The 27652-nt window shown below is 41.7% G+C and overlaps 1 protein-coding gene across 1 annotated transcript in view; it reads left to right on the top strand.

Moving 5' to 3' along the window:
- The window catches only part of dcc (DCC netrin 1 receptor), a 168321-nt gene that overhangs the window by 113722 nt on the left and 26947 nt on the right, over nt 1-27652 (top strand). The window contains exons 19-26 of the mRNA XM_068705640.1: nt 2852-2959; nt 3763-3957; nt 4113-4145; nt 8246-8311; nt 14238-14400; nt 15600-15823; nt 16201-16317; nt 27127-27276. Coding sequence (XP_068561741.1) covers nt 2852-2959; nt 3763-3957; nt 4113-4145; nt 8246-8311; nt 14238-14400; nt 15600-15823; nt 16201-16317; nt 27127-27276 — 1056 coding nt within the window. The remainder of the gene's footprint in view (nt 1-2851; nt 2960-3762; nt 3958-4112; nt 4146-8245; nt 8312-14237; nt 14401-15599; nt 15824-16200; nt 16318-27126; nt 27277-27652) is intronic.

Raw genomic sequence — 27652 nt, 5'->3', positions numbered from 1 at the left:
CCAGTCATAACTCATGTAGCTGCAAGTGGGCTTTGTCACCTTCTTTGGGCATTTTCTATGAGGCTTGTTTTCTCTTGGGAGAACAATCTCAAAATCGAACCAAAACAATTAGCAGTTCTGCTGCAATTATGGTGTGATCCACCTTCAGGATATGTTTGTGATTGGAAAACATCCCATTAACATCCTCCTTTCAAAATACACCTGCGATGACATTGAACCCATTCCATTGTTCCTTGACTGTAAGATACAGTGCCTTTATTTATTTTACATAGCTCCTACAACCTGTCAAATCACTCACAGCACCCTGTGAAGGTGCTGAAGGCTTTTTATTGGTGCTAACAGTATTTCTGGGAGACGTATGCTCACGGTGTTGGAATTGGTCGGTGTCTCAATTGAATCCAAACTGTGGTTTTTAGTTGAAGTTATTATTCTGGCGGTACTCTGACTCACTGGATGTAGACTGTGGGTATAAATGTGCTATTGGCCGTATGTAACATGCAACATTCTCCTTCCTTTTTGCTATCTGTGCTAGGGCACCATCGCTGCGTCCATGTCTTATTGCTGCCCAAGATGATGTTGATTGGTTTAAAGAAATAAAAATAACCCAGACTGTTTAACCCCCTATACCAGAATTATATTGTATGGAGCCAGGCGGTCTTTGGCGCCGATCCAGTGCTGTAGAGATCTTTTGTTGATGCAGGTCAGGCTGAGTAGTCCACCACTCAGTAGCGTTGACTGTAAACTGTAGAAAAGTGTAGATATCTCAGTTTTTAACACTGGAACCGATACGTTTTCTCCTGCAGCTATGTGCAGGTGCATTGTCCTGAGGGCCTCCCTCTGTATTTATTGAGAAGTACAGGTTGTCACCGTCGCTAACAGGCTCAGCAGGAACTTGTGATTTCCCGCAGCGCATCATGTCAGATTTAACAAGCGCTTTCATTAGCCAGTGCTGGGAATGTGAGCTTTGAGGGCCTGCCCCGGTGTGAAACTTAACAACATGTTTTTAATCACATCTATGACTCTGTGGTGACAGTTGAGGAAAGAAAACAGTTGCAGTTGCGAAGCCGAGTGGTTGACAGGAGCAATACAATTCAGGAAAGTGACGGAAGTTAACCTCTGCACACTTTTCTCTCAAGTTCAAACAGAGCAGATTGCTGCAATACAAGAAAGTCACACCAAAGCCACAGAACACCTGAACCGTAGAGATTGTTGTCAGGAACTCCGGGTGAAGAACTACTATACACCTTTAGTTTCAGTCGTCTTTTGACAAGGAGCAAAGATACCAACGCCTCACTGACCGGATAGTCAACTCTCTGGTTGGAGGAAAATTCACAAGACTAACTCTACCGAATACTGGTTACTGAATACGGTCTGTCGGTCGGACCACTTCTCAATAATTATTAGATGGGTTGCCATGAATCCTACTGACTTTGGTGATTCCCTGACTTTTCTATGGGCTTCACTTTTGTGGTTTGGAGGGAAATGTCTCAACAACTAATGGATTGATTGCCATGAAGCTTGATAGAGACAGTAATGTCCCCTTCGTGAGAAAATTGCAACAACTTGCATGACCCCCAGCGCCAACATCAGGCACTTTGTTTAAAAACCAAATTCCCATCCGCCTCAGCTGTACTTTGTGTTTGTGCTAATTGGCAAATTATAGCACGTTCACATTGTTGCTGTGAGCATGGTAGCGTGCAATTATCATTGAGCTCAAAGTTGGGCTATGACTAATTACAGTCTCACAGAGCTGCTCTGTAGTCTCGTAGCCTTGTTTTGACTTCGGAGGTTAGCTGTTCCCCCTGCCTCCTGGCAGACAGTACCGTAACGGAAACATGTGAGGCCCCCCTGCAGAATAACCCTGAGAGGCCCCCCCCATATAGGCAAGATATCAAAACTCTTCTGGCAGATTAGTGCATCCTTTACCGGCCGGTCGAAAATATTATATAAATAGTTATTTTTGGAAGTTTGGCTTTCAATTCAGCAATTTTCTGTTTTGAATGCCGCTTTTGGGCACTGCTTTTGAATTTGCGTTTCATTTTCTCCTCAGGAAAAGTCAGTGCTAACGTTACTAAGTGAATCAGTGCTAACGTTAGCTACCTATTTGCCGCGGGCGCGCCGGTCTGTGACCTTCTGACCTATGTCGTCACGTCACTAACCTAGCTAACAAAGAAAGCACAATTAAATATATTTTTCTTTATTTTTATATCAACTCTGGAAACACAGACAAGACAAGTAGACCATAGTGTGCATCCCATGTAATTCAAATTGAATGAAGGGGCGAGGCCCCCCCCTGCGGTGCGGGGGCTGCGGGGGTAATCTCTACGGGTCTGAAGGCAGAGCAAAACTAACAGTCTCCCGGCTAAGGCTTCATACTCAATGGACAGGTACCAATTCTGATATCGATCTTCTCGTCTTGAACAAGTCCTTTAATCGCATTGGTTGCATTTTAATAAAACTGTAAAGCTGCAGATAACCACGGTTACCCTGGTTAAAGTCCCAGTGAAAGGAACGTAACAGCGACTTTAGCGTCTGTATTGTGACTTATTCTCCAGTGAAACAGATTATTTGAGCGGTGTACAGTTGCAAGAGGGATTTGAATCAATCTTTCGCATTTGATTGGACCACTAGAAAGTGGGCGGGCTTAGAATGTAACACAATATGGAGCTACAGAGGTCTGTTAGCTCCACACACACACCTCCATAGTCACTAAAAGTTAGTTAAAATTGGTTGCTACTCACTTACGTAAGCACAGGAAGAAGAGATGATTGGATTTTCATATAAAAACACCTCCTTCCACTGTTGACGCTTATTTTGTTTCCTCCTTTTCCTGACCATCCATAACTGACAGCTCCTAGCTCCGCCCCCAAAGATTTGACAGTGATCAGTCGCGAGGGACGACCCCGCGCTATTTTAATCAGCTGGCAACCGCCGATGGAGGCCAACGGCCGGATCACAGGTGAGGGTTCGCTCAGCAAATACCACAGGTATCCAAGGTACACTGTCCAATCACAGTGCACACACACTATTCATCAGATGTAATAGTTATTTTGATTTTCAATTAATCTGGTGATTATTTGTTTTAATAACAGATTAATCATTGTAATTTATAAAATGTCTAAAATTAAAACTATGTTCTTAGAATATCAAACCACTGGTCAAGATATTGAGAATTCAGTTGCCGCTCTATGCGCACACACACACACACACGCACACACTCCTCCATTGTTCTCTCTCTCCTCTGGGCGATCGACCCGACTGTAAACCCGCCTTTTTTAACGAGCTCTGCTGCTCCTGCAGTGTCCTGGAGGACGAATCAAACACTCCCTGCAGGGATAACCGTACAACACAACGCCAAACACACACACACACACACACACACACACACACACACACACACACACACACACACACTTCAGATATTTTTAGATCTTTTACATATTCTTTTGTTAAATTCTGTAAAAGAAACTTTTTTTCAATTTTATGTTTCCCACCCTACATCTAAATATTTGTTCTTATCCTGTAACAAACATTCTGCATATGAACATGTTCAAATATGAAGTCTTCTGGGGAATAAATAAATAGATCAAATAAAATAAAATATTAAAATGGAAATATGAGATGTCTTTGGTCCCAAATTCAACATGTCAAATCTTTTAATCTTTAAATTTGATTAGAAACTGGAAAGCAAAACACTAATGTTAACCGTACTTTACTGTGGCTATACATGTTCCTCTTATTCATCTTATGATGTTTTGTCAGGTTACATCCTGTACTACACGCTGGATAAGAACATGCCCATAGATGATTGGGTGATGGAGGCGATCACCGGTGACCGGCTGACCCATCAGGTCGTGGATTTGAACCTCGACACGGTTTATTACTTCAGGATTCAGGCCAAGAACGCCAAAGGAGTCGGCCCGCTGTCTGAGCCCGTCCACTTCAGGACTGCCAAAGGTCTGTCAGAGAGACTGTGTGTGTGTGTGTGTGTGTGTGTGTGTGTGTGTGTGTGTGTGTGTGTGTGACTGAAGATCAAAATCTGCTTCATCTGTAAATGTATTCCTTTGTTTTATATTTTATACGTTTGCTGTCTCCCTCTGTTGCTGTTTCAGTGGAACATCCAGACAAGATGGCCAATGATCAAGGTAGGCTTTTTCCCCCTACTACTGTGTGTGTCTGTGTGTGTGTGTGTGTGTGTGTGTGTGCATGCTCGTGGATTCACACTAGCTTCAAATTCTTGATTGTAAAATAGTTCTTAAATTTCAAATAATCGCTGGTCTCAAGTTGTCTCATGCTCTTCAAATCATCAGCGAGTTTCATTCCCAAAGGTTTTTAAAACATTAACATATGTCATAACATTAATGAATTGCAAAATATATCTTTTGTATGGTTATTTTAAACTATGCATGGAGTTAAGCTTTTTACAAAAAAACAGATGGGAGTGTTTGAAAACCAGTCGGTCAGTGAGTATAGTAAGTTGAAACTGTTGCTAAAACTGCTAAATGTAGTGAACAAACGGTTCAAACACTTGGCTGACAGTGATTGTCACATGTACGCTAATGTGAAATAAAAGTGATGAAAACGCTTCACTCTATGCGAAACAACCCCGACTCGTCAAGCTGAAGGAAAGTCCTTTGAAAAAAGAAAAGTTCTTCTGAGAGAGAAATAAAAGGAGAGCGAGCCGGAGAGGAGGAAGAGCTTTTTGTAGTTATTAATTCAGACTTACGGGGGCGATGGAAAAGAGCTGTTTACCATATTAAAGTTCATCAAATTAACTCAGACATAATTAACGCTCTGTTCGCTGGCTCTATTCATCAGCCGCTGCACACAGCTGGCAGAAGGGGACATAATGCTAATGATTGAAGCCTCAAAACTTTTTTTTTCTAATTTGCGACTCTAAACTTTTAAATCTCACAGCAGCTCAGAGAACATGACAAATCATTTTGTAGTTTTTAATGTGTATTTTCCTCAGTGACCCGTTGAATTTTAAGTGTAACGAACATTAGTATCAGTCTGCTGTTACAATGTTACGACTACGTGCACAGACATCATCATCATCATGTAGAGTTGCATCGTTCGATACCCAGAGCACACACAAGTAAACATCAGCAATAATAAACTGAGAGTGACAGACAGTCATGCTGTCTGTGAGGCTGCACTGCGGCGCTTTGAGCTAAATGCTCATTTTTAGCATGCTAGCTACATCCACGGTGCTCAAATGCTCACAATGTCAATGCTACCATGCCGATGCTATCACCATCTTAATAATTCAGCCTTCCGGCATGCTAACATTAGCTAAGTAGTGCTAAACACAGGGAGCAGTTTCTTGGGGGGGGGGGTTTGATGCATCGTGCAGGTATTTGGTTATAAACCAAATTGCAAGTTTACGACCATATCGGCATTGGCACATTGGGAAACAGAATGGGTTTCAATGGGTGTTGCAAATTTATGCACAAGGTCTACAGTTGGACCCTTTCGACTTAGACACCACCCGATGGAGGCAATTCACAATTTCCCAGCAGAGTTCTGTTTAAAAGATACTTCGCATCCTAAAAACAGAAGGCAGAAAGTGTGCGATGACTTCCTGCTGGGAATACAGATACAGCTCCCAACCTGTTCTACGATCAGAAATCGACATCATCGAAGATTCCCAGCAAATAGCTCGCTGTGATATACGGGGGGGGGGGGGGAGGGGGGGGGCAGCACTCAGACCACCTTTGTCCGAGCCAAAGCGCTCACTGCTTTCTACAAATGCAGTCTGGGAATTTCCAGTGCAGCTGGACTTAGGAGCAGTGAAGCGATGGGGACACTGAACCAGAGAGTCTCAGATCCCGTGTCAGGGTGTTAAATGGTGCTGTTTGTCACTGACAGATGTGTGTGTCTGTGTGAGTGTGTGTGTGTGTGTGTGTGTGTGTGTGTGTGTGTGTGTGTGTGTGTGTGGACACTGTGGTCCCTCTCCATATAAATCAGAAGTGTTGTCAGGGGAGAAGGGAAGATTGATGTTCAGCCTTGTTACTGTGAGCCTTACCCTGTAAACACACACACACACACGAGCATATACACACTGTTTAATGCACACACACAGATAGGCTGGCAGGAAACATAATTAATGTGTGTTTTCAGAAACATGAACATTTTAAAATCCAGCTCCTATCAAACTTGTTCCTGTAGCTTCAAACTGCAAGAAAAACAACAAAATATGCTTCATATTTTAATGCAGCGTTACTCAGAGACCAGCTTTGCCTTTTAAAATGTGGGAGGATTACGTATCATGGTTTGGGTTCAGGGTTACTTTGAGATGTGGAGGTTTTAAGATTAAGTTTCACGATAACAGTTGGAAGGTTTTGGAAAGCTCTCTGTTCTCTGGCAGCCTTCTGTGATGATATATGTCTGACTTCCTCTTGGGATCTCCTCCTCCAGCGTTCCTAATTTACGTACTGGCTCAACTGCTGGTTAGCACAGACATAAGAAATACCTGCCAATTTCAGAATATATGTATATATGTATATTTATATGTTTATACTCAAAATAAACTAATAATACTAGAAGCAAGTTAGAACATTTAGAACACAGGGGAATGAAACTAAAAGCCACAAACTTCAAAGACCTTCGGAAAAATATCCAAAAACATTTTTGATTTCAGTGTTGTTATGTCTGCAGTTTGACTTGCAACTCATTTTAGAGCATCGTTAATCTCAACCACTCGTTTCACTGTTAATCTGTGGCCCTTTTCCCATGAATGTATGCTAGGTAGCTAGCTAGCTATGTAGCCATCGATGGGCATAACACGTCTTTTGGGCGGTGATACAGAGATCTGGAACCGGGCTGGAAGCAACTCTTTCAAGTCTTGAGGTTGTAGTGCATGCTGGGAAATGTTACTTTTCCCCCCTTCTGTTATCGACTATGTCGAGAAGTTTCAACTGCTGACCTTATACAGGAAGTTAGAGGTTGTACACTCCGCTAGGGTCAAGAACTCATATGCTATATTCTACGTCATAACTACGACAGTTTCTCACAAATGTCTAATATGATTAAATGAGGAAGTGATGACAAATCTGGAGAACAAAAACACGGATGTATAAACTGCTACTTGACTGGTTGGTGGAGGTAATTCTAGTTTTGCTGATGGTGTATCGCTGTACACCGTCGTCATTCTTAATCTAGCCCGCGATGCTTTGAAAGGTCGGAGAAACGGTCGATAATGGACTCAGAACCAGAACTATTTGAACCTTTTTGAAACCAGGCAAATAATTTAGCCTTGGTTCGCTCAAGTACTTGAAGTGGAAAAAAGACCAGTACCTCTTTCTACCTGTCCTGTAATATACTATGTATTTATACTATGTATTTATTCTTTCTTTCTTTAAGCATGTCACAGTGTGACAGTTGTGCTTTTATTGTTATATTCTAATACCTATGGATCTTCTCTTGTAGGCCTACACTACTCAAACTGGAACAGCTTAGCGTTATGGTGGTGTGTTTGCATATTAACACATATGCACTGTATATTATATGGCGTCAATACTTTGAAGTGCTTTCCTCTCTTATGTGTAGCCTTTAGTGCCACTTTAATAATAATATATTATAGGATGCCTACAGCCTTGAATCAACTCCAGACAGACAGACAGGGTTAAGCAGCAGTGTCACAGTCAGGAAGCTCCAACATATTTTTACAGAGAATAAAAGATCACGAGGAGATACTGGGTTTAGGGGTCCTCCCTCAAAAATCTTTTTTTACTTAAAACTATGCAATTTTACATGATTTTGTACCATTGTTATCACTATAGATAACTCCCAATATCAATAATAATATTTATTCACAAATAATCCCTTTCCAAAGAGTAAACTGCGTAGCTTTCATTATTTATCCAGAGATCCAGAAGCCAATAAAAAGTTCTGCTGCTGAAATAAAACTAAAGGACCGTAAGTGCTTTCTATGGGAACCAATCCAAATACCCATTAAGTGTTAGTATCCAGGCAAGTTGATAAAAGCTAAAAGAGAGCACACGTATGATAAGAGTGTGTGTGTGTGTGTGTGTGTGTGTGTGTGTGTGTGTGTGTGTGTGTGTGTGTGTGTGTGTGTGTGTGTGTGTGTGTGTGTGTGCGCACCGTCTTAACAAAGTAATTTATTTCCTAACAAGGAACCAATCTCTCCTCAAAATGGCTTTTCCATCTTTATCTCAGCAGTTTTCTATTTATTTCTTTTTGTTTCATTCCTGGTGTTCCTGTTTATTTCTCCTATGTCCAGGTCGAGGGGGAGACCATGCCTACTGGCCGCCTGACACCAACCTCATTGACAGGAGCAGCATCAACGGTAACACACACACACACACACACACACACACACACACACACACACTCACACACATTGTTCTTCTGCTTGGCCGAAAGAGGAATTCACTTTGGGTTCATTCTAGGACTCTATTTACTGCATTGAAACCAAGTCTCCTGGGAGCTGAGCTGATTCACAGCGACTCAGTCGTTGTCTTTGATCACTCTGCTCATTCATGTCTGAACTTAGTTTAATGACTCTCCTTGTCCTGGCGAAGAGCTGCAGCTCAGCTGATTTACAGTCCGTTAGGGTTGCTTCCTGTTTTGTTGTTGTATCGCCGCCGGCAGGAAAGAATTAATTAGATTCACTATCTCGCCATCAATCAGTGTTTTTTTACAAACAGGAGAAAGTAATCTTTATGGAGGAGCAAGAAAAGAGTGTTGTGGCACATCAATCACTCGCTTGTAGTTTTTAATATAATGCCAAGAACAACAATAATATTACTGATGATCATTCTTGAGGAGGACAATGACAGCGGAGAACATGAGCTTCTAGTGTTTACTACAAAGAATATCAAACTTCAATATCATAAATCTGATGGCAATAAAAAATGATTACAGCATTACATTTCATATTTACATGAGAACATTTTTATTGTTTTCAATTTTTCTTTTAACTATAATTCATGTTCTCGTTTTGATATATTTGTATCTCTTCAGACTGACGCTAGTCTCCAAAGGAAGGCCAGTTTTAATGGTAGTATTAATATTAGCTATAATTCCACTTTTACCTTCATATTTTCAATGATCCAGACAGAAAGCCAATGGGAGTGTTCCTTTGGATTTTGGATTATTGCAAAAAATAAGCTCTGTGGCAAACAAGTCTTTGGATTGAGATTCAATCGTGATTGTCCTCTCTAGAGGAGCAACACTGTGCCCTGTCTGTGTAATACACAATAATGGTTTATGATGCTTACACCTTTTGTTCAGCAACATAATCTTTACATATGAACACCACTTTTTATGGTTTTTGATGTGTAAATGAAACCACCACAAGTAAACCATCCACCACTTAGATAAAGGCTCACTTTCGCCGTGGTGAGGTTGAGCCATTTATTATCAACCGTCTCTTTTTAATAACACGTAAAAACTTCAAAATTCAGAGATTATTTCAGGAATGTAATCAAAAGCCCTTTGACTTTACTTTAAACTGAATATTCATGCTAATGTTAATATCGATCATGATTCACACGCCAATGCTAATGTTAAGCTAATGGTTAAACTTGTGCTAGTGCTAATATTAATGCAAAAATGACTTACGCCTATGCTAAAGGAAATACTCTGCTGCACACAATGCTAATGCTAATACTGCTGCTGAAGCTGTTGCTAACAATACAAATCATGTTCCATAACTGTCTCCTCCTTCTGTTGAAAGAAAAACTGTTCTGTTACCCCTCCCCCGCTGAGAGGTCAGAGGTCAGGGTCTGAATCTGGCATTGATTCAGTGTCTCACTGAAAGACAGTTGAGCTGTGTGTGTGTGTGTGTGTGTGTGAGGACGGTCTCTCTAACATTTTGTCCGCGTTGCCGCTGCTACAGCTGCCGGAGGCAATCATAAATCCGTCCTCTTTGACCTCCGACCTCCTCTGAGCTTTATGGCGGGTCAACGGGGGCAAAGCCTCGTTCATCACCTTCACCGTATTTCGTCTTTAACACGGTGTCATCAGTTATATCACCGATCTTCCTCTCGCTTGAAAAACGACCTACAGAGAACGTTCCACCCCGGACTCTTTCCACCAGGTGGAACTGTATGCACAATAGCCTATACACAGGTGATCTGGTGTTGTCATGATCCACTGACAGTATAGACGGAATATAAAAATGGACGACATGACGCCCCTCGCCAACCGTGAAGCCAGAACATCTTGATCGCGTCATGTTAGCAGATGGGACATGGTTTCTGTCGTTTTAGGTGGTTCCTATCACACTGATGAATGTTCTTATGATGAGTTTGGTTTTAATTAGTTATTTGATCCAATGAAAATGGGGTGTGACATCTTGATTGACGGCTGTGCTTGTCTTTTCGCTAACAAGCTGTGGCTGCGCTTCGCTGGCCGTTGGTTTGGGCGAGGGACTTGGGGACGCGCCGTCCATCTACAGTCTATGGTCTGAGCAGTTTGGGTGCTTCTTTCTTTCCTCATGTTCTCCTGAGTCGGCTTTTGTCACGGCTGAGAGTGTCATACTACTCAGGCAATTAAAGTAAACAACGTATCTGGCTGTTCAAAGGGGTTTTGAATAACACCCTGAACCCTCATGGTCCCTTGAAACTTCACTGAAAGGTTTAACGGTTTTGTCTCTGTGTGATGTTATTTGTACAAAAAGGATTGGCACTGTTTATGACCTAATAACATAATGTAACTAAAACATGAATAAAAACTTTGATTTAAAAGTGTGTTTGTATAAACAGAAACCCAATGATGTAAAAAACAGCACAGTCTACAGCCATGTAGGTGTTGCAGTGCACTGATCTCTAATCTAATTTCACCATCTTGGTTCAATTTGTGAGCATACTTACATTGCTAAAAACAAAGTACCGCTGAGACTCTTGGGAATGTCGCTCATGTTGCAGGTACTGGACACACTGAACATCTAGTATAATGGTGATAATGGTGCTGTACAGAAAGCTAAAGGAAAAAGTTCATCCTGTGGGAAACATGAATATCTAAATTGCATGCAATGCTTCAAACAGATGTTGAGACATTTCACTCAAAATCACAAATGCTAGAGGAGAAGTCTCAATATCAGTAGGATTCATCCTCTGGGCACCATGAATATCTGTACAAAACTGAGTTACAATTCATCTAATATATTCTTTTCTCAGTCTGGACAGACATTGCCAACCCTAGACCGACGCTGCTAGTATAAGACCAACTTTTATTTAGGATACGGTACGTACGATTCACAGTCATGAGAATTATCTGTGACTCTACATCCATTATTATTATTATTATTAGTGCTGGGCAACGATTACAATTTGTAATTGTGATTAATCTCATTGTTATGCGCAAAGTTCAATAATGAATTCAAATGTAGTGTATTGCGCACTTTTATTTGAAAAGTACTGCTATATGAACAAAAGTGCAAAAACATTTGGTTTGAAACACTTTAAACAAATAAGGTTATTTTTAACAGCAGTATTCCTTTTACACAGTAGCAGTTAAAATACAGTTATAATGATTCTGATCATAGATATTCAGTGTTCACAACTTTATTTTCATGTGTAATAGATGCAATTTAAATATACACCTTGAAAACTGCAAACCTGTCTACTTATTTTTTTATGTTTGTTAAATTCTCAGTAGCGATAACTAAATGATATGCTTATTATACATATTCCTTTAATTAATTAATTCCTTTATTTAAAAAATAACTATGTACTATGTTTGGTATTAGTTATAAATGTACATTGGTACATAGAGGGTGATAAGAAGCTGTACTTGGAGGGACTTAGGACCCAGAGGAATGTAGGTGAGGCATGGGAACCTGAGAAGTTATGCTAAGAGTTGCAGTTGAGAGCAGTTTGTTCTCACGTGCTTATATGTTTATTTAAAAACACGACAATATGTATTTTAATATTGTCGCGTTTGATCCTGTAATGAGACGATTGCGATCGCGTGTTTTTTTTTTATTAATTAATGTGTTAACGTGATAATAACGCTTTAACTTGCCCAGCACTAGTTATTACTAACTATTTCAAAAAAGGACCCAAAGACTTTAAATATGCTGGCTACAACAAGAAAGTGTAGAATACGGAAAGAAAAAAAGAACACTTTGACATATAGCAGGACAAAGTATTGTTGAAATGAATTAATGAATGAATATTGGCTGCATTCCATTATGATGTTGCGGTTCCATTGCCGTGCTAAATGCATGTATGCTTGACTTTGTGAGGATTTCTACACTTCCTGTTCCTCGTGTGACTTGTCGATGTTGTTGTTGTGGCTTTTGAACCAACTGAGCAGCCGAGAGCTTCCGATGTATTCCACGCGGTGCGTCTCTGAGCCGTGCTCAAGGGCCTCTCAGCACATGTTGGTGCTCCTGTTATCGTCGGTGACATACGTGTTGCTTGCGTCTCAGCTTTGACTTCCTCTCTGTCCGTCGCTGCTCCTGTCACTTATAGCAGTCAACTTCAACTGTGACATCTTATATTTTTCAGATTTATGGTGTTAAACTATTTTTACTTTAATGACAAACTCACGTTCGTGGTGATGATGCTTGCCATGTGCTTTAACTAATTGTCACCTCGAAGGTTAGAATTTTCTCGACTATTTTTAAGTTAAATTTTTTTGACGTTAATGATCTCCACCTTTACTCTGAAGGGAGCAAATGTCAGCAAAGGTTCAGAGCGCTGTTTAAAAGATGATGAAATTTAACTTTAAAAAACGGAAAAGAAAAGAAAGTGATATCATGGCCACTGTGCTGCAGCTGTAGGCTGTGATGGATTAGGGTCTTCATTGAGGGAGACTGGAGAGAGAGAGAGAGAGAGAGAGAGAGAGAGAGAGAGAGAGAGAGAGAGAGAGAGAGAGAGAGAGAGAGAGAGAGAGAGAGGGAGAGAGAGAGAGAGGGAGGGAGAGAGAGGGAGAGAGAGAAAGAGAGAGAGAGAAGGTGAAAGAGGTAAAGTGCCTCTCTCACATATTTTTCTTAATCTATCGTTCCTCCATCTCTCGTCTCCTCTACCCTCCATTCTGCCCTTTCCCTCTCTCTTATCCCCCTCTATCACCCCCTTCTTTCTCTTCTTCCACTCTCTCTCTCTCTCTCTCTCTCTCTCTCTCTCTCTCTCTCTCTCTCTGTAGCTTCCCTCTCCATCCAGACCGTATGCTTCTCCTGTGTTTTCCTATTTTCCCTCTCTCTCTGCTCCAAGGTCGAGTTAATGAATGACAGAGCTTGTCATCAATTCCCCTTTCTCCTTTTACACCTGTCACACACACACACACACACACACACACACACACACACACACACACACACACACACACATACACACACACACACACACAGTGTGTATTGATTGTTGCAGCAGCAGCAGCATCGTTGTGGTTTCAGATAAACCACTTGGGGTTTAATTCTGGAGGCGTTTTATTTTGTAGTGGTGTGTTTTGATCACTAAAATGTCTAAACTGTATTTTATTTCCCTTTTGGCTGAATAAGAACTTCTTTGTTTTGTTTGTGGACCGTGTTTTAATCAAAAAACTTAAACAAGGTGGATTAAATTACATTACATGCATTATTGTAAATTGCCTGTATTTATGTTCCAGTTGTATTTTCTGTGCTGCTCATTACCTGTTCAACATTTCATAATGCAAATAACAGGAGATTAATAGAATGAATGAATTTAAATCTTTAGTCACAATGTCATAATATGATGGAGGAATATCCATACAACATCCTTCGTCATGCAAAATGAAATAATTAAATTAAATTGAAATTTAATTTTACATTTCTGTGTGTATGAATGAAAAATATTGATATAATAATTTTCAATAAAATAGTGTCATTATTAATGAAAGCTATATTGACCAATATATTTGAGTGCACTCCAAGCTTAACTTTTTGTTCTTGTTTTCATATGAAATCAATGAGATTGACCACTATGAAAATTCATGTGCAAAAGGCTTTTCCTTTTTCATTTTCACAAGAAACAAGCTATGATCTCACATTAAAATTCATCATCAGTATGGCAGTAGTTTTATTCAATTTCAGTGTTGACAGTAATTGTATTGAAATTGATTTTTTTTATATGCAATGCAAACAATTTCATGAAATACATTTTCATTTTAATAATAAGAATCATAATGGTCAACCGTAAACTCACGCCTCACCAGTTAATCTGCCACAGATCTGTTTAATAATTCCCTGCCTCACCTTCTCTTTGATATATATATATATATATATATATATATATATATTTCAGAGTCTCCCATTGGTCAGATGCGTCCACCGCACGGCAGCGCCACGCCCCAAAAGAACAGCAACCTCCTGGTCATCATCGTGGTCTCCGTGGGAGCCATCACCGTGGTCGTGGTCGTCATCGTGGCGCTCATCTGCACCCGGCGCTCCTCCGCCCAGCAGAGGAAGTAAGACGATTCGTTCACCTGTGTGACGGCAGCCAAGCAGCTGTCAGGGTAACCAAGCAGATGGTCGATGGTTGACGATCTGTTTGGCTTTTGTTAGTCTTTTTCATAGAAAGATGGAGTCTACAACGTGCTTCCTACCGACTGACGCAGCTCTGAGAAATGTGTGCGTACCCAAAAAGCAAGGAGGACCTGACCTGAATTGTCTTTTATCGCACTAGGTTCATCTTCTGCTCTCTAAATCCCATTTAGTGACGTTTGATAATCCTCATCAGGTTTCAGTATTATTTTGTAGTTTGTCAAATAGTTTTTTTATTTTCTAATCCGGTTCCGCGATGTTTTGATCATTGTTATTGGACTAATCCACGTTGAATTATAATCTTTCAGAACTCAGTCCTGGTTGAACACCTGTGGTTTAATGCTACAGCACGCACTTGTTTGAGCAGAAATACAACATTACCACTCACTACCAGTAGAAACCTATAGAGATGTAATTACAGAATGTAAATACATTATTATTATAGTATGGTTATTGCAGAGAAAATATATACAAGTAGCATCAAAAATGAGGTTTGATTTCATGAAAATCCTGAGGATTAAAACTGGAGTATAATTTATTAATCCAGTAATTCAGTAAACATCTTTTTGATTTATTAATCCAGTTCAGATGCTATTATTCATGACGTTATAGATCTTATTATTTCATTTATATTTGTCACGTTTTAGTTTATTCAGAATTAGTTTCATGATATTTCAAACGGTTTTGTTTCATAATCCCGTTTCTCAAAAGTCTGTTTGGTTTCAGTTCATAATCCAGTTCGTAACGTTTCCATTTTGCAACGTTTCACTGGTGTCAGTCTTCATAATCCAGATAAGGGCTATTTCATAATCCAGTCCATGAAATCAAATATTCAATTGCAAAGCACCGATCAGCTCAACAGCATAATCCTCCACCGTGATCTGTCTGTTTTCATTTTGTTCCGTCTTGTCCGTGTAAATTGTAGCATACATGAGCAATTCAAGGGGTTTCATGGTGGATGTGCCGAGGTGTTTGTGTTCTGCTGGGATTTAGAGGGTTGCCTAGCGACATGACTCCACTAGCAGTCCACCCGGGGTTCACTATGTTGTCCTCTGACACATTCGGTCCGTTCTTCCTATCCTGGCTCGCTGACTTCCTCACCTGTCTCGTCCTTTGTGTGCAGGAAGAGAGCGAGCCACAGCGCCAGCAAGAGGAAGGGCAGCCAGAAGGACCTGCGGCCCCCTGACCTCTGGATCCACCACGAGGAGATGGAGATGAAGAACATGGAGAAAGCTCCCAGCGTGGCCCCGTCCGGACACGACTCGCCCCTTCAGTCCTGCCAGGACCTCCCCCAGGTCGCACACAGCCAATCAGAGAGCCAGATGGGCAGCAAGAGCAGCCACTCAGGTACAAGATAGATGCAGATTCATCCCTTTATGTTATGATGTTTATAGTTTTTTATCAAGCATATTTTGTCTTGTTTATTAACTTTGATTTGAGTTTGGGTGTCTCCCTTTAGATGCATTAGAAATTCAATTGCATTCATAATCTGCGTGCTAAATATAAAAAGTTATCTTTTCCCCTTTTTTGTGGTGCTAACAGATTCATTCATACCCATCATGAGTCTGATTACATTCGCTGTATAATTAAGCCTGTATTAATTATTAGATATATATTCTAATAGTTAGCTGAGTGCATTTTAAAATGCTGTTATGGCAGCTTAACATGAACATGAACATGTGTGAATCCCTCTTTTTCATATTTGAATGTTTTTGGTGTTCCAGGAGCTGACGGCGACGAGGTGTCCAGCGGTATCTCCACTCTGGATCGCTCCCTGGCAGCCAGGAGGGGAACGCGAGGCAAGATGATGATTCCTATGGACTCACAGCCCAGCAACACACGTAAGTAACACAACCCTGTGCGTGCGTTCATTGGCTCTCAATTAGCACTAAACACAAAGTACAGCCGAGACTGATGGGAACGTCATCGTTTTGCAGGTATTTAGCCAGAAACCAAAGTATTGGATAATTGGAATTTGACCTGATTGTGGCAGTAGATGAAATATCAGAAGATCACCAAAGTGCTCGTTCTTTGGGCTTGACTCTGGGCTTGTTCAGGGTTAGTTACTTGTTGTTGTAGTTCACGGTGGCACTAAAGAGTACGTTGACCTATAGGTGGTGCTTAACATTGACGTGTTGCTCTTGATGGTTGGTCTCTTTTTAGGGATTTTTCTGAACTATTGATCCTTTTAATGATGCCATTGAAAAGTCGCATTTTCAATACATGTAGTGCTTTCACACTGATGTGAAATAGCGGATCCCATATGAATTGTGTTTCAATGGTGAATTCCGATATGGTCCTTTGTTTTTTAAGAGGTCCACAGACCCTCAGTAAATACCTGCATTGATTCCTGAATCCAGGAACTAGACCCGACACCAACTTATCTCACATTATGCTCACAGTTCTTCCTGTTGCTGCATGGAACATCACGTGACATTTCTGCGGCAGTTGGGTGTCTTGGGGTGATGATGATGGTCAAACGGTTCGTCTCTCTCTTTTCCTCTCTGTCTGTCCCCGGGTGGTTGAGATGTAAAAAGACTTTTGTGGAAAATTGAAGTTGGAGGAAGAGAGAACACACACACACACTTTCCCACACAGATAATTAGCCTGTACTCAGGCTAACTCAGAGGACAGAGGACAGAGGGAGAAGATCTGAGGATGAGTGAATAAGGGGAGGAGGACGAGCAGGGGGAAGACAAAGAAAGAGAGAGAGAGAGAGAGAGAGAGATGAAGGAGCAATGTGAGAAAGAGGGAGAGACAGCTGAAGTTCAACTCAATTGTTAGTTCTAAGTTCTTTATTATCATATGCACAACAATGAACAATGAAACAGGTGCTGACAATAGAGATCTTGAATCTCAGGCTCCCTCCAACAAAGCACATAAATTCTGTATAAAAAAATAAAGCAAAAGGACAATCTCTCATATAAAACAGCTATATATTGCGTGTTAAAATATAGAGCTAAAATATAAATGTAAATAAATATTAAAAAGTTATATACATTTGTGTTTGGCAGTATTGCAAATGAATGCATAATGAGAAGTGCATATATATACAGAGATGTAACAGAAATTTTGTGAATATATATGCATAGTGACGAGCGGTGAATATGTATTTACAGAGATGTATGTATTAAGTGTACATGCATAATGAAAAGTTATAAAGATGTATGTACAGAGATGTTAACAGTTTGTAAAATATGTCAAATAATAATCTCAGGAGCTCAAGAGCTCAGCGGTTTTATGTTCCTGAGCCTGTTGGTGCTGGACCGGATTCTGTGGTCTGTAGCAGGCAGGACAGCTTGTGGCTCGGGTGGTTGGGGTCTCTGATGATGCTGTTGACCTTCTTCCTGCACTGCTGAGTGTAGATGTCCTCCACTGATGGCAGCTCCGCCCTGGTGATGCGCTGAGCAGTTCTTTACCGCCCTCTGTAGAGTCTTACGTTTGAGGGCGGTGCTACTGCCATACCAGGCGGTGATGTAGCCGGTCAGTACGCTCTCGATGGTGCACCTCTAGAGGTTGTAAAGCATACTTGAGTCCATGTTGAGCCTAGTCCAGGTCCGGTGTTCGCTGATGTGGACCCAAAGGAAGCTGAAGCTGCTGACCCTCTCCACTGTAATCCCGTTGATGGTGATGGGGGCGTGTCCTTATCCCTGTCACTTCCTGTAGTCCACAATCATCTCTTTAGTTTTGCTGACTTTGAGATGTAATCATCAAGTGTCAATTTACAGTGTTCAATAGGTTTAGAAATGTGTGCGTGTGTAAGTCCAGATGAATGGAAAATGTGAAGTTTGTATTTGTGCTTTGAATTCACATTATTGTCAAATTGAATGTTCTACAATCACCTAGTAGAATGTGAGAAACAACTGACTGCTGACAGAATGATGGAGTGGAGTTCACGACGGTTGTAGCTGTCTGTAAATAGATGGACTATGTGCAGCCCACATAGGAGAAGTATGGTTCATGTAACACAAGAGGAGAGAAGCAGCTAGACTTGTGTTATGGCAACATCAAGGAGGTCTTAATACCCCCACAGAAACCACCTGTGAGCGCCTCAGACAATTTCTTTGTTCAGCTGCTGCCCACATACAGACTAAATTCTAAAGCAAAAGACGGATGAACAGAGAAGAGGCAGTCCGGAGCCTGCAGGGCCCTGGGTGAAAACCTGCACAGATGGCAGGTTTTCACCCAGGGCCACTCACTCCAACAGTTTGTCTCTACAAGGAACAGGTGGGGGCCATGTTCCAAACCAGCAATCTGAAGCAGGCCTGACAAGGCCTCTCTGTCCTCACAGGGAAAGTAGTGTCTGTTTCACACTCAGTACCACATCAAGGAGGGGTGGGGTCAGCCAATTGTCCTCCCAGAGGAGGAGGAGGAGGTGAGTGGAGGAGGCTCTATCCATCCAAGGCCCTGGGACCTTATCTCATTAAAGGGATGGTGGTGAAGGAATGCTCAGATGATCTTGCTAGTCCCCTATCATGTCTTCAGCGGCTCAGTTCGGCAGATCACCATCAATCTCCTCACTACAGAACTGTTCCAAACTAAGGCATTTTTCCCCAAGACCAACCATCCTGCAGAGCTGAACGACTACCGACCTGTGGCCATCACAGTGGTCTTGGTAAAGTGCCTCGAGAGACTACTGATACCCCACTTCCTTTCATATTGAAGTCCCGCCTCGATCCGCATCAGTTTGCCTTTGGGTGGGTGGATGGATGGATGGGTGGATGGATGGATGGATGGTTGGGTGGATGGATGGATGGATGGATATTTTAGTTATATACCAACGACCTTGGACAGGGGCTCAGACAGTATGAGCATTGCTATGAAATTGATGACACTGCATTGGTCCACTCGTCCATTAGCCCCATTGTGAGGGGGAAGCAAAGATGCCGTACCAGTGGTGTGGGGAGCGCTTTCTCAGCATTAATGTGAGGAAGACAAGCGACCCCCTCATAGATTTCCTGACCCTATTGTTTGGGAAAGATGGGATAAAAAATGCCATATCGGTTGGGACTATTGGGCTAAATCTCGGCCCATACAAATGTAGGAGGAATGTCAGTGTTTGAATTGTAAGGATCAAACCTTGTAACTCACAAAAACTGACATTTCTCCTACATTTGTATGGGCCAAGATTTAGACCAATTGTCCCAACCCAATTGTCCTCTTTGTTCCCATTTTCCCCAAACAATATCTCCCCAGCCCAAAAGGATCCCCAGCCCGAAGGGCTGCCCAGCTTTGGGCTTAATTGACGTGGGAATTGATTTGTAAGGACTAAGCCTTGTAACTCACAAAAACTGACTTTTCTCCTACATATGTATACGCCGAGATTTAGCCCAATTGTCCCAACCCAAATGTCCCAATTTTTCCCAAAATATCAATTCCGTACAATTAGGTGTTGGTCCAAGATATCTTAGTTTCAGAGCGGGATATTGAACGGTTGAGGAGATATTGCAGTTTAAAATATCAACAAAATTGTGACTTTTCGGATACAGCTTTTCTGAGATTCCGAATTGTTCCTTTTTGTCCTGAAAGTCCCGCCCCAAAAGGCACTTTTGTTCCTGAGAGTCCCTGCTCATTTTCCCTCTGGTGGACAAAGTCAGTAATGGGACAATTGGGCAAACAGTTCCAAAACTTTGGAACTTTGTTACCGGGCAACCGTGGGACCAAATGGAGCGCCATTCGCTCATGTTAAACTAGGGCAAATATGTTGTCTGAATCCGTGCCCGGCTTATTTTCAGCGGCGCTCCAAAGGTCCGTTAGGGGCCCCCGAAAAAGGTCGCTTTTGGCCCTTATGCTTAGTTAATTTGTGGGAGTAAAGTCCCAACTGCCCCTACTAGCGGTGGATGGGTCAAACAGAGGACCTCTACTAATGGGGGTCAACCAGAAGTTGAGTTATTTCTACTGATGACATTATGTCACATGACGTTGTGTCCCTAGCTTACGATACCTAACAAGTGTACAAACCATGATCTTTTTTCAAACCCTAACCAAGTGGTTTTGTCGCCTAAACCTACCTGCCACCGTTTCACAACGTTAGCCTCACATTATAGAGATAGTACGCAAACGGCTGCCCCTGGCGCCATTAAAGTCATGCCAGGGTTTTCTGTCCAAGCGGCGAAATATGTTGAGTCGCTATCACGTTGAGCAGGAGAACTGCTGCCCCTGCAAACCCTGCTGTTAGGCTTCTTAACAAACATAACCTTATTGTACCCTCTGCAAAGACCTTAGAACTGGAGTGATGTGAGCTACTTTCTGGGTCTTAGTGAGGACTCGAGCTGCAGCGTTCTGAATCAGCTGCAGCTTTCTGATTGACTTTTTACAGAGACCTGTAAACACACCGTTACAGTAGTCCAGTCTACTGAAGATAAATGCATGGACACGTTGAGACATAAGTCCTCTAATCCTTGATATGTTCTTCAGGTGATAGGAGGCTGATTTTGTGATTGTCTTGATGTGGCTGTTCAGGTTGAGGTCTGAATCCATAACTACACCTAGGTTTCTAGCTTGGTTTGTGGTAGCTTGGTTAATAATGTCCTCTTTTAGAATCATGTGCCTGCGGTCTCAATTCATTGTATTGTCTATAAGTGTGGTACTGACCTGAATTTCCCTTTGTGGGCAATAAAGATCCATCGATCTATCCAGAGAGTAACATCTGTAACACCACATCTCATCCGTGAGCCGATTTCTCCTCTGGATAGAAGCACATCATCTAAGCACTGCCTTCTCTCTCTTTGGAGTATGTGCATGTGCTTTCATATTGTAATTACCCTGCTCTCAGTCCGTCTGTGAGGATTTGTGTCCTCCTTTTTATTCTTCTTCTGTCGCATTGTTTACTGCAGTTGTCGAACTGAACAGCGACAATTAGGTTATAATGCAGGGTGTTCTTTTCTGGAGAGCGTGAGTCAGCAGGTGACTGATCATTTTTTCCAGCATGTGACTAACCCTCCTGTGTGTTTACATAAATGTATGTGTGATATGTGGGTCACGGTAAAACAGGAACAAGCCTTCAGGCCTCCTCTGCTCACACACACACCCGTCCTCTACTCTGATCTATTTCTTTCTCTTTCTGGTTTGCTTTCTGTTATGTTCATAACTTTCATTTTATTTGACCGTTTTTGTCAAAGTTCCGTGAGGAAGACTTCTTCACTCAGCCTTCTGTCCTCCTTCATTCATTCTTCCACTTGAGCCGTGGCTCCATGGTTTCGCTGCTCGTAGACTTTTGATTTTGCTATATTGAAATTTATAAAGTTATTCTTTAGGGTTTAAAGCCATTCCCGTTGCACCGATGGATACAACAAAACGGGCCATACATATATCACTCAGTGCATCTACAATTGGTAGCATGTTTTTTAATGGACAACAAACTGTTGGACACCAAATTAGGGCCCAACAATTGTATCATGATTTGTTTTTTATATTGATCAGTGTCGATAATTATCACAATGTATGTTTAATAATAATGATGCTGAATTTACAGTTTATAATCCGTAGGACAGAACCTTAAAGACACCAGAAGGTTAATTATGGTTTGTATTATACAATTAGGGGGTGACCCAGAAGAGTTCAATAATTTGATCTAAGGAGCCTGATTCGATCTCCAATCTCACAGTTGAATCATTTAAATTGTAGAAAAATGTTCTTATAAAACAAAAGGAGCATTACATTCTGTGGGAGTGCATACTATTTTACATAGCAGTCCCAATAAATCATGAGATGTAGCCTTTTTGGTACAAATATCAGCTTATTAATAATATTGTTAATACAAATAACTTGTGTTCTTTCAATCAATTTCTTTTGTGTGCGTAAATAATTCACCATGTAGACTAAAACATGCAGGATGATCTGAGCAGCACCAAACATGTTAGGCTACTGTTTCAAAATCAACAGAGTGCTAACATAAGAACTGAGCATGAGCAGGGCGATAGTTGTATTTTGTCTGTCCCTTCACTTCCTTCAAGAACTGGAGGTGTCTCCTTCTGTGTTCTTTAGACTTTCTAAATGTTATCGGACCGAATTGATAAAATTCTGATAGTGAAACCAGGCGGCCACCTCCAGTTCTTAAAAGTGAAGCAAATGCGGAAGTGTCTTAAATTTGCATTCTCTCTACTGACCATCAAGGGGCAACTCCTCTGGTTGTTTAGCAGTCTATGAGAAAATGACTCTACTTCTCTCTTGATTTATTACCTCAGTAAACATTGTAAACATGAGTTTATGGTCTCAATCTCTAGTTTCAAGTCTTCTTCAATACAGCATGATGTTCATTTAGTAAATGATGGTCCATTTAGAGTCAAACAGACCATAAAGCAGGGGATGCCTATGAACTCAAGGCTTCAAAATGAGTGAAGCAAGTAACTTGTGGGGGTTGTGACGCTTAAAACAATGTTTCCACTGTTTCACAGCCGCAACAGGCTACGACGTTTTTGTAGGTAGAGGAAAACTTGATTTAAAAATGACTTCAGCTTTTTGTTCTTCCTGGCAAAATGTGTCATTACAGGAATTTACCTTAGTTTAAAAAGATATCAAGATCTTTCAAGGTATATGATGGAGTATGCTATACTTCAATCAAACTACACCATATGCGGACGACCTGCTTCTTTGTCTTGATCACTCTCTACTCACGTTTAATTTCAAATATTCATGGTGATGTCGTTTTAATCTCTCGTTGTTGAATCAATTTGAACAAACCAGCTTTACTTCCTTTAAATGAATGCAACAACTAATTAAGAACTGGATTCAGAAAGACAACGCCAGGCTTAGTTTCAGGTATATTTTTTATAGATGACAGCTAATGGATGAATTTAGATTAGCACAAAACTGCATTTTTATGGTAAATCAGCTACACTGCTAGTAAGCTTCATTGATGCCCAATAAAACTGGTGAAACGATACAAGCTCAAGAAGAGTAAAAATAGATGAGCATTCTTCTGAACCAAACTGCAACCTCTTGCACATAATGAGGGCTCCGTTGATTGTGTGTTGGTTTTAAAGTGCCTGCAGGGTCCACACTGATTCCATCTTCGCTTCTGTCTCTGTAGCTCTGTCTCGACAGAATTAACCATGGCTCTCTCCACCGCTGAGGTTACCGAGGTCCGTACCTTTCTAAATAAAAAGCATTTGAATTTGGTGCAGCAACGATATTGTACAACGCCAAGATAACTGCCTTATTTAAGTGATCGCCGTCATTGCTTGTGTGCGTGGGTGTGGGTGGTGATGTTGGTGTTACTACTAAACCTTTACCCAACACAGTGGTTCTTTGATTATGCCGACAACTTGAGGAAACCAGAAAGGAAGCTAAATCCAGAGGTGATTCAGGTCACTAGTTTAACTCGTAGTTAGTTAATGCCATTCATCTACAGACAGACATCCTCTGACCAGTAGCTTCTTTGTGGTTGCGCTACATTAAAAAAGCTGCCAGTTTAAACATCTCACCTGATCAAATTCATATGTCATTACCACAGAAATATATATGTGTGTTCTTGGGTAATAAACCCTATAGGCTCAATTTAACTACACAAACACCTTGAATAATTACAGCGTAATAATATTGCGTTATTGTACGAACATGTTAATGTCAAACACACCTTTTGCTTACAATTGTGTGCTGTTTGAGACACATTTCTGTGATTCAAATCCAAAATGATGCAATCTCGAAGGTGGAATAAAGAAGGTGTGCATCATTTTAGTAAATCATGTCTCGCACACGTTGGCAGCAGAGACACATCACAGAGAAAGGATGCAGGCAGTGAACACAGAGGGTGAGAGAGAATCATTGTATCCTCCTCTTTTTTTTCAGATTGCAGTATAAATCATTCATTGCAACATTTGACCTGATTGTCACGTATTACTGCTAACAGATAATGTCTGCTACTGCCCACTGGCATGGTTTTAAAGCTGTTATTATCCAATGTTTGCTGTCCAAGCATCTTAGAATACTCATATGTAGATCAGGGAAATCAAAAAACGGTCAAGTTGTTGACCTCGGCCCCCTGTACGGCCATGGAAGCAGCTCAAGGCTTCTTTACTTCTTTCCTCTGCTGCCACATCTCTGCTCTATGACGCCTACTGATCTCTTCATCTAACGTCTGTTTTCATCTCTTTGGGTCTGCTGTCTCGTTGTCGTCTCTCTCTCTCTGTCTCTGTTTCCATCACTTTGTTTTACGTTTTAAAACCATTAATGACATCTTTCTCTTTTGATCAAGCTTTTATCTCCATCCTCGGTCTTTGTGTTTTTTTATCGTCTTATCATTTCTGAGTTTGTTTTTGTCACCTAATTCAAACCCTTTCTGCTTGTTCTTTTGGTTCCTTTTTCTTTTTTTGTCATTTCTTTTGTCATATGTTTTCTAGGTTTTCTGTTTATCATATCTTCAGTTCTCGTCTTTCTTCATTTTGTATCCCTCATTAAATCTCAACATGTCCTTATCACGTTCTCTTTCTGTTTCTTTTTCTTTTTCTGTCTCCTCTTGTCTAATCTGACATCTCTCTCTCTCTCTCACACACACACACACACACACACACACACACACACACACACACACACACACACACCTCCATTAGCCTGTAGCTCACTGCACCAAAGTCATCAATATTCTTACTCAATAACGGTATTGATCAGACTTGCTCATCTCTGGTCATCCCGCTGCTGTAATCAAACCCGGTTTCTCTTTAAATGATCAAAGCACAAGTACTGTAAACAACACACACACACACACACTTCATAAAGCTGCTGATCACAGCCTTGCTGCTTCAAAATTGTCAATACTTTCCAATCAATACTGGTATTGATCAGGGTTTAGTAGAATCAGACCGAGTGGCTCAAGAGGAAGCAGCGGGGGAGAGGAGCACTCTGTGTTTTGTGTCAGTCACTTACAATTCAATTGAAAGAGTTTGACATGGCATGACTGGTCACCTCACCACAAAGGGTCCAGTAGTGAGTCAAGGATGACAGCCAGACTTCCTGAAGCAACGCAATTCTGTGTCTTCAGATAAAAAAATCTGCACTTTAAAAGATCAATATTCATTCAGGTTGCGATGTAAACTATTTAGCACGTGTTCCAATTGCTTGGTATTTGTGTGTTGATTGTAAAACTCATTTGTCAACACCCAAAATTATGCACAAATATGTTTTTGTTTTCAGATCAGGCAATACGCATTTGTGACCATTTTGTGACTAATTCCACTCCATAAAAACAATCCCAGCGTCTCTGTCTTGGTCAACATTCATTAACGTTGTAAAATGCAATATTGAACGCACCTCCAGCATGACTGCATGTGTTTGAAAAGGAGGGACTCAAACATGGGCTGCACGGGAGAGATGCACACACACACATACACACACACACTGTCTCTTCAAGCCTGTTTAGAAGATAAGAGGCCCCTCTGTGCGTGTGCGTGTGTGTTGTGTACCTGAGGCAGTTTAATCAGTCTTGGTGAGTTTGACTCCCTGCAGTTTCCTCTCAAGGTCACAATGTGAACTGTCTGGTTTGCTGTGTGTGTGTGTGACTCTCAGAGGCTGGTATTATACCTATTCATACTGTGAGGCGAGACATTTGATGCTGTACTGCTTATAGCGAGGTGTCCCTCCCACCGACTCTGTGTCATTGTAGATAATGTCGACAATCAATGAGCAGGACGGATTAATGTCAATATTTCATATTTTACAGGATTTTTTTATAGAATTTGTATCATGAATCTTGGTTTATCAGGTATTTATTTTACTGAAATATATGCTGTGTGCTGTCACAGCCTGTTTTACTGGCTGTTTGGCCCCTTTGTTTCAGGAGCCTGGTTTACTGGCTGTTTGGCCCCTTTGTTTCAGGAGCCTGGTTTACTGACTGTTTGGCCCCTTTGTTTCAGGAGCCTGGTTTACTGACTGTTTGGCCCCTCTGTTTCAGCAGCCTGGTTTACTGGCTGTTTTGGCCCCTCTGTTTCAGGAGCCTGGTTTACTGACTGTTTGGCCCCTCTGTTTCAGCAGCCTGGTTTACTGGCTGTTTTGGCCCCTCTGTTTCAGGAGCCTGGTTTACTGACTGTTTGGCCCCTCTGTTTCAGCAGCCTGGTTTACTGGCTGTTTTGGCCCCTCTGTTTCAGGAGCCTGGTTTACTAGCTGTTTGGCCCCTTTGTTTCAGGAGCCTGGTTTACTGGCTGTTTGGCGCCTTTGTTTCAGGAGCCTGGTTTGCTGACTGTTTGGCCCCTTTGTTTCAGGAGCCTGGTTTACTGGCTGTTTGGCCCCTTTGTTTCAGGAGCCTGGTTTACTGGCTGTTTGGCCCCTCTGTTTCAGGAGCCTGGTTTACTGGCTGTTTGGCCCCTTTGTTTCAGGAGCCTGGTTTACTGGCTGTTTGGCCCCTCTGTTTCAGCAGCCTGGTTTACTGGCTGTTTGGCCCCTTTGTTTCAGGAGCCTGGTTTACTGACTGTTTGGCCCCTCTGTTTCAGCAGCCTGGTTTACTGGCTGTTTGGCCCCTTTGTTTCAGGAGCCTGGTTTACTGGCTGTTTGGCCCCTCTGTTTCAGGAGCCTGGTTTACTGGCTGTTTGGCCCCTTTGTTTCAGGAGCCTGGTTTACTGGCTGTTTGGCCCCTTTGTTTCAGGAGCCTGGTTTACTGGCTGTTTGGCCCCTTTGTTTCAGGAGCCTGGTTTACTGACTGTTTGGCCCCTCTGTTTCAGCGGTGGTCAGTGCCATCCCGGTGCCGGCTCTGGACTCCTCTCAGTACCCTGGTATCCTGCCTTCACCATCCTGCGGCTTCACTCACAACAAGTTCAGCCTGAGACCGATGCCTTTCCCGAGCCTGACCGTGGAGAGAGGATACACACCAGGTACTGCAATGCTACTGCCACTAAATACTTCTGAGAATACTGCTGATGCTACTGTAGAGACAGAGATACCCGATCCCCCCTACTCCATGTGCAGAACCTCAAACACCATGGCACAGACTCAGAGGTTTGACTTTATTGAGTTGAAACACAAGCATGAACAGTCCAGTGCTAGTCAACACGTTTAATAGGTTGCAGGCTTAGACACCACCGGTGTTTCGGGTTTAACGAGCAACCATGTTAACTGGTGACTCTCAGCCAAATTGCTTGTGTCGGCGGCTGCTGTTGAAAACACGAACAGAACATGTAGGTATGCTCGTGAAAGCCTTTAATCAGTTTTAAATACAATCTCAACTGTGTTTATTATCTACGCCAACAA

Source organism: Cebidichthys violaceus, unplaced genomic scaffold (genome assembly GCF_023349555.1).
Source record: "Cebidichthys violaceus isolate CVI_PGR_0920_01 unplaced genomic scaffold, fCebVio1.0.p SCAF_12, whole genome shotgun sequence".
NCBI lineage: Eukaryota > Metazoa > Chordata > Actinopteri > Perciformes > Stichaeidae > Cebidichthys > Cebidichthys violaceus.
The sequence above is the reverse complement of the archived record's forward strand: the minus strand, read 5'-3'. Positions and strand labels throughout refer to the sequence as shown.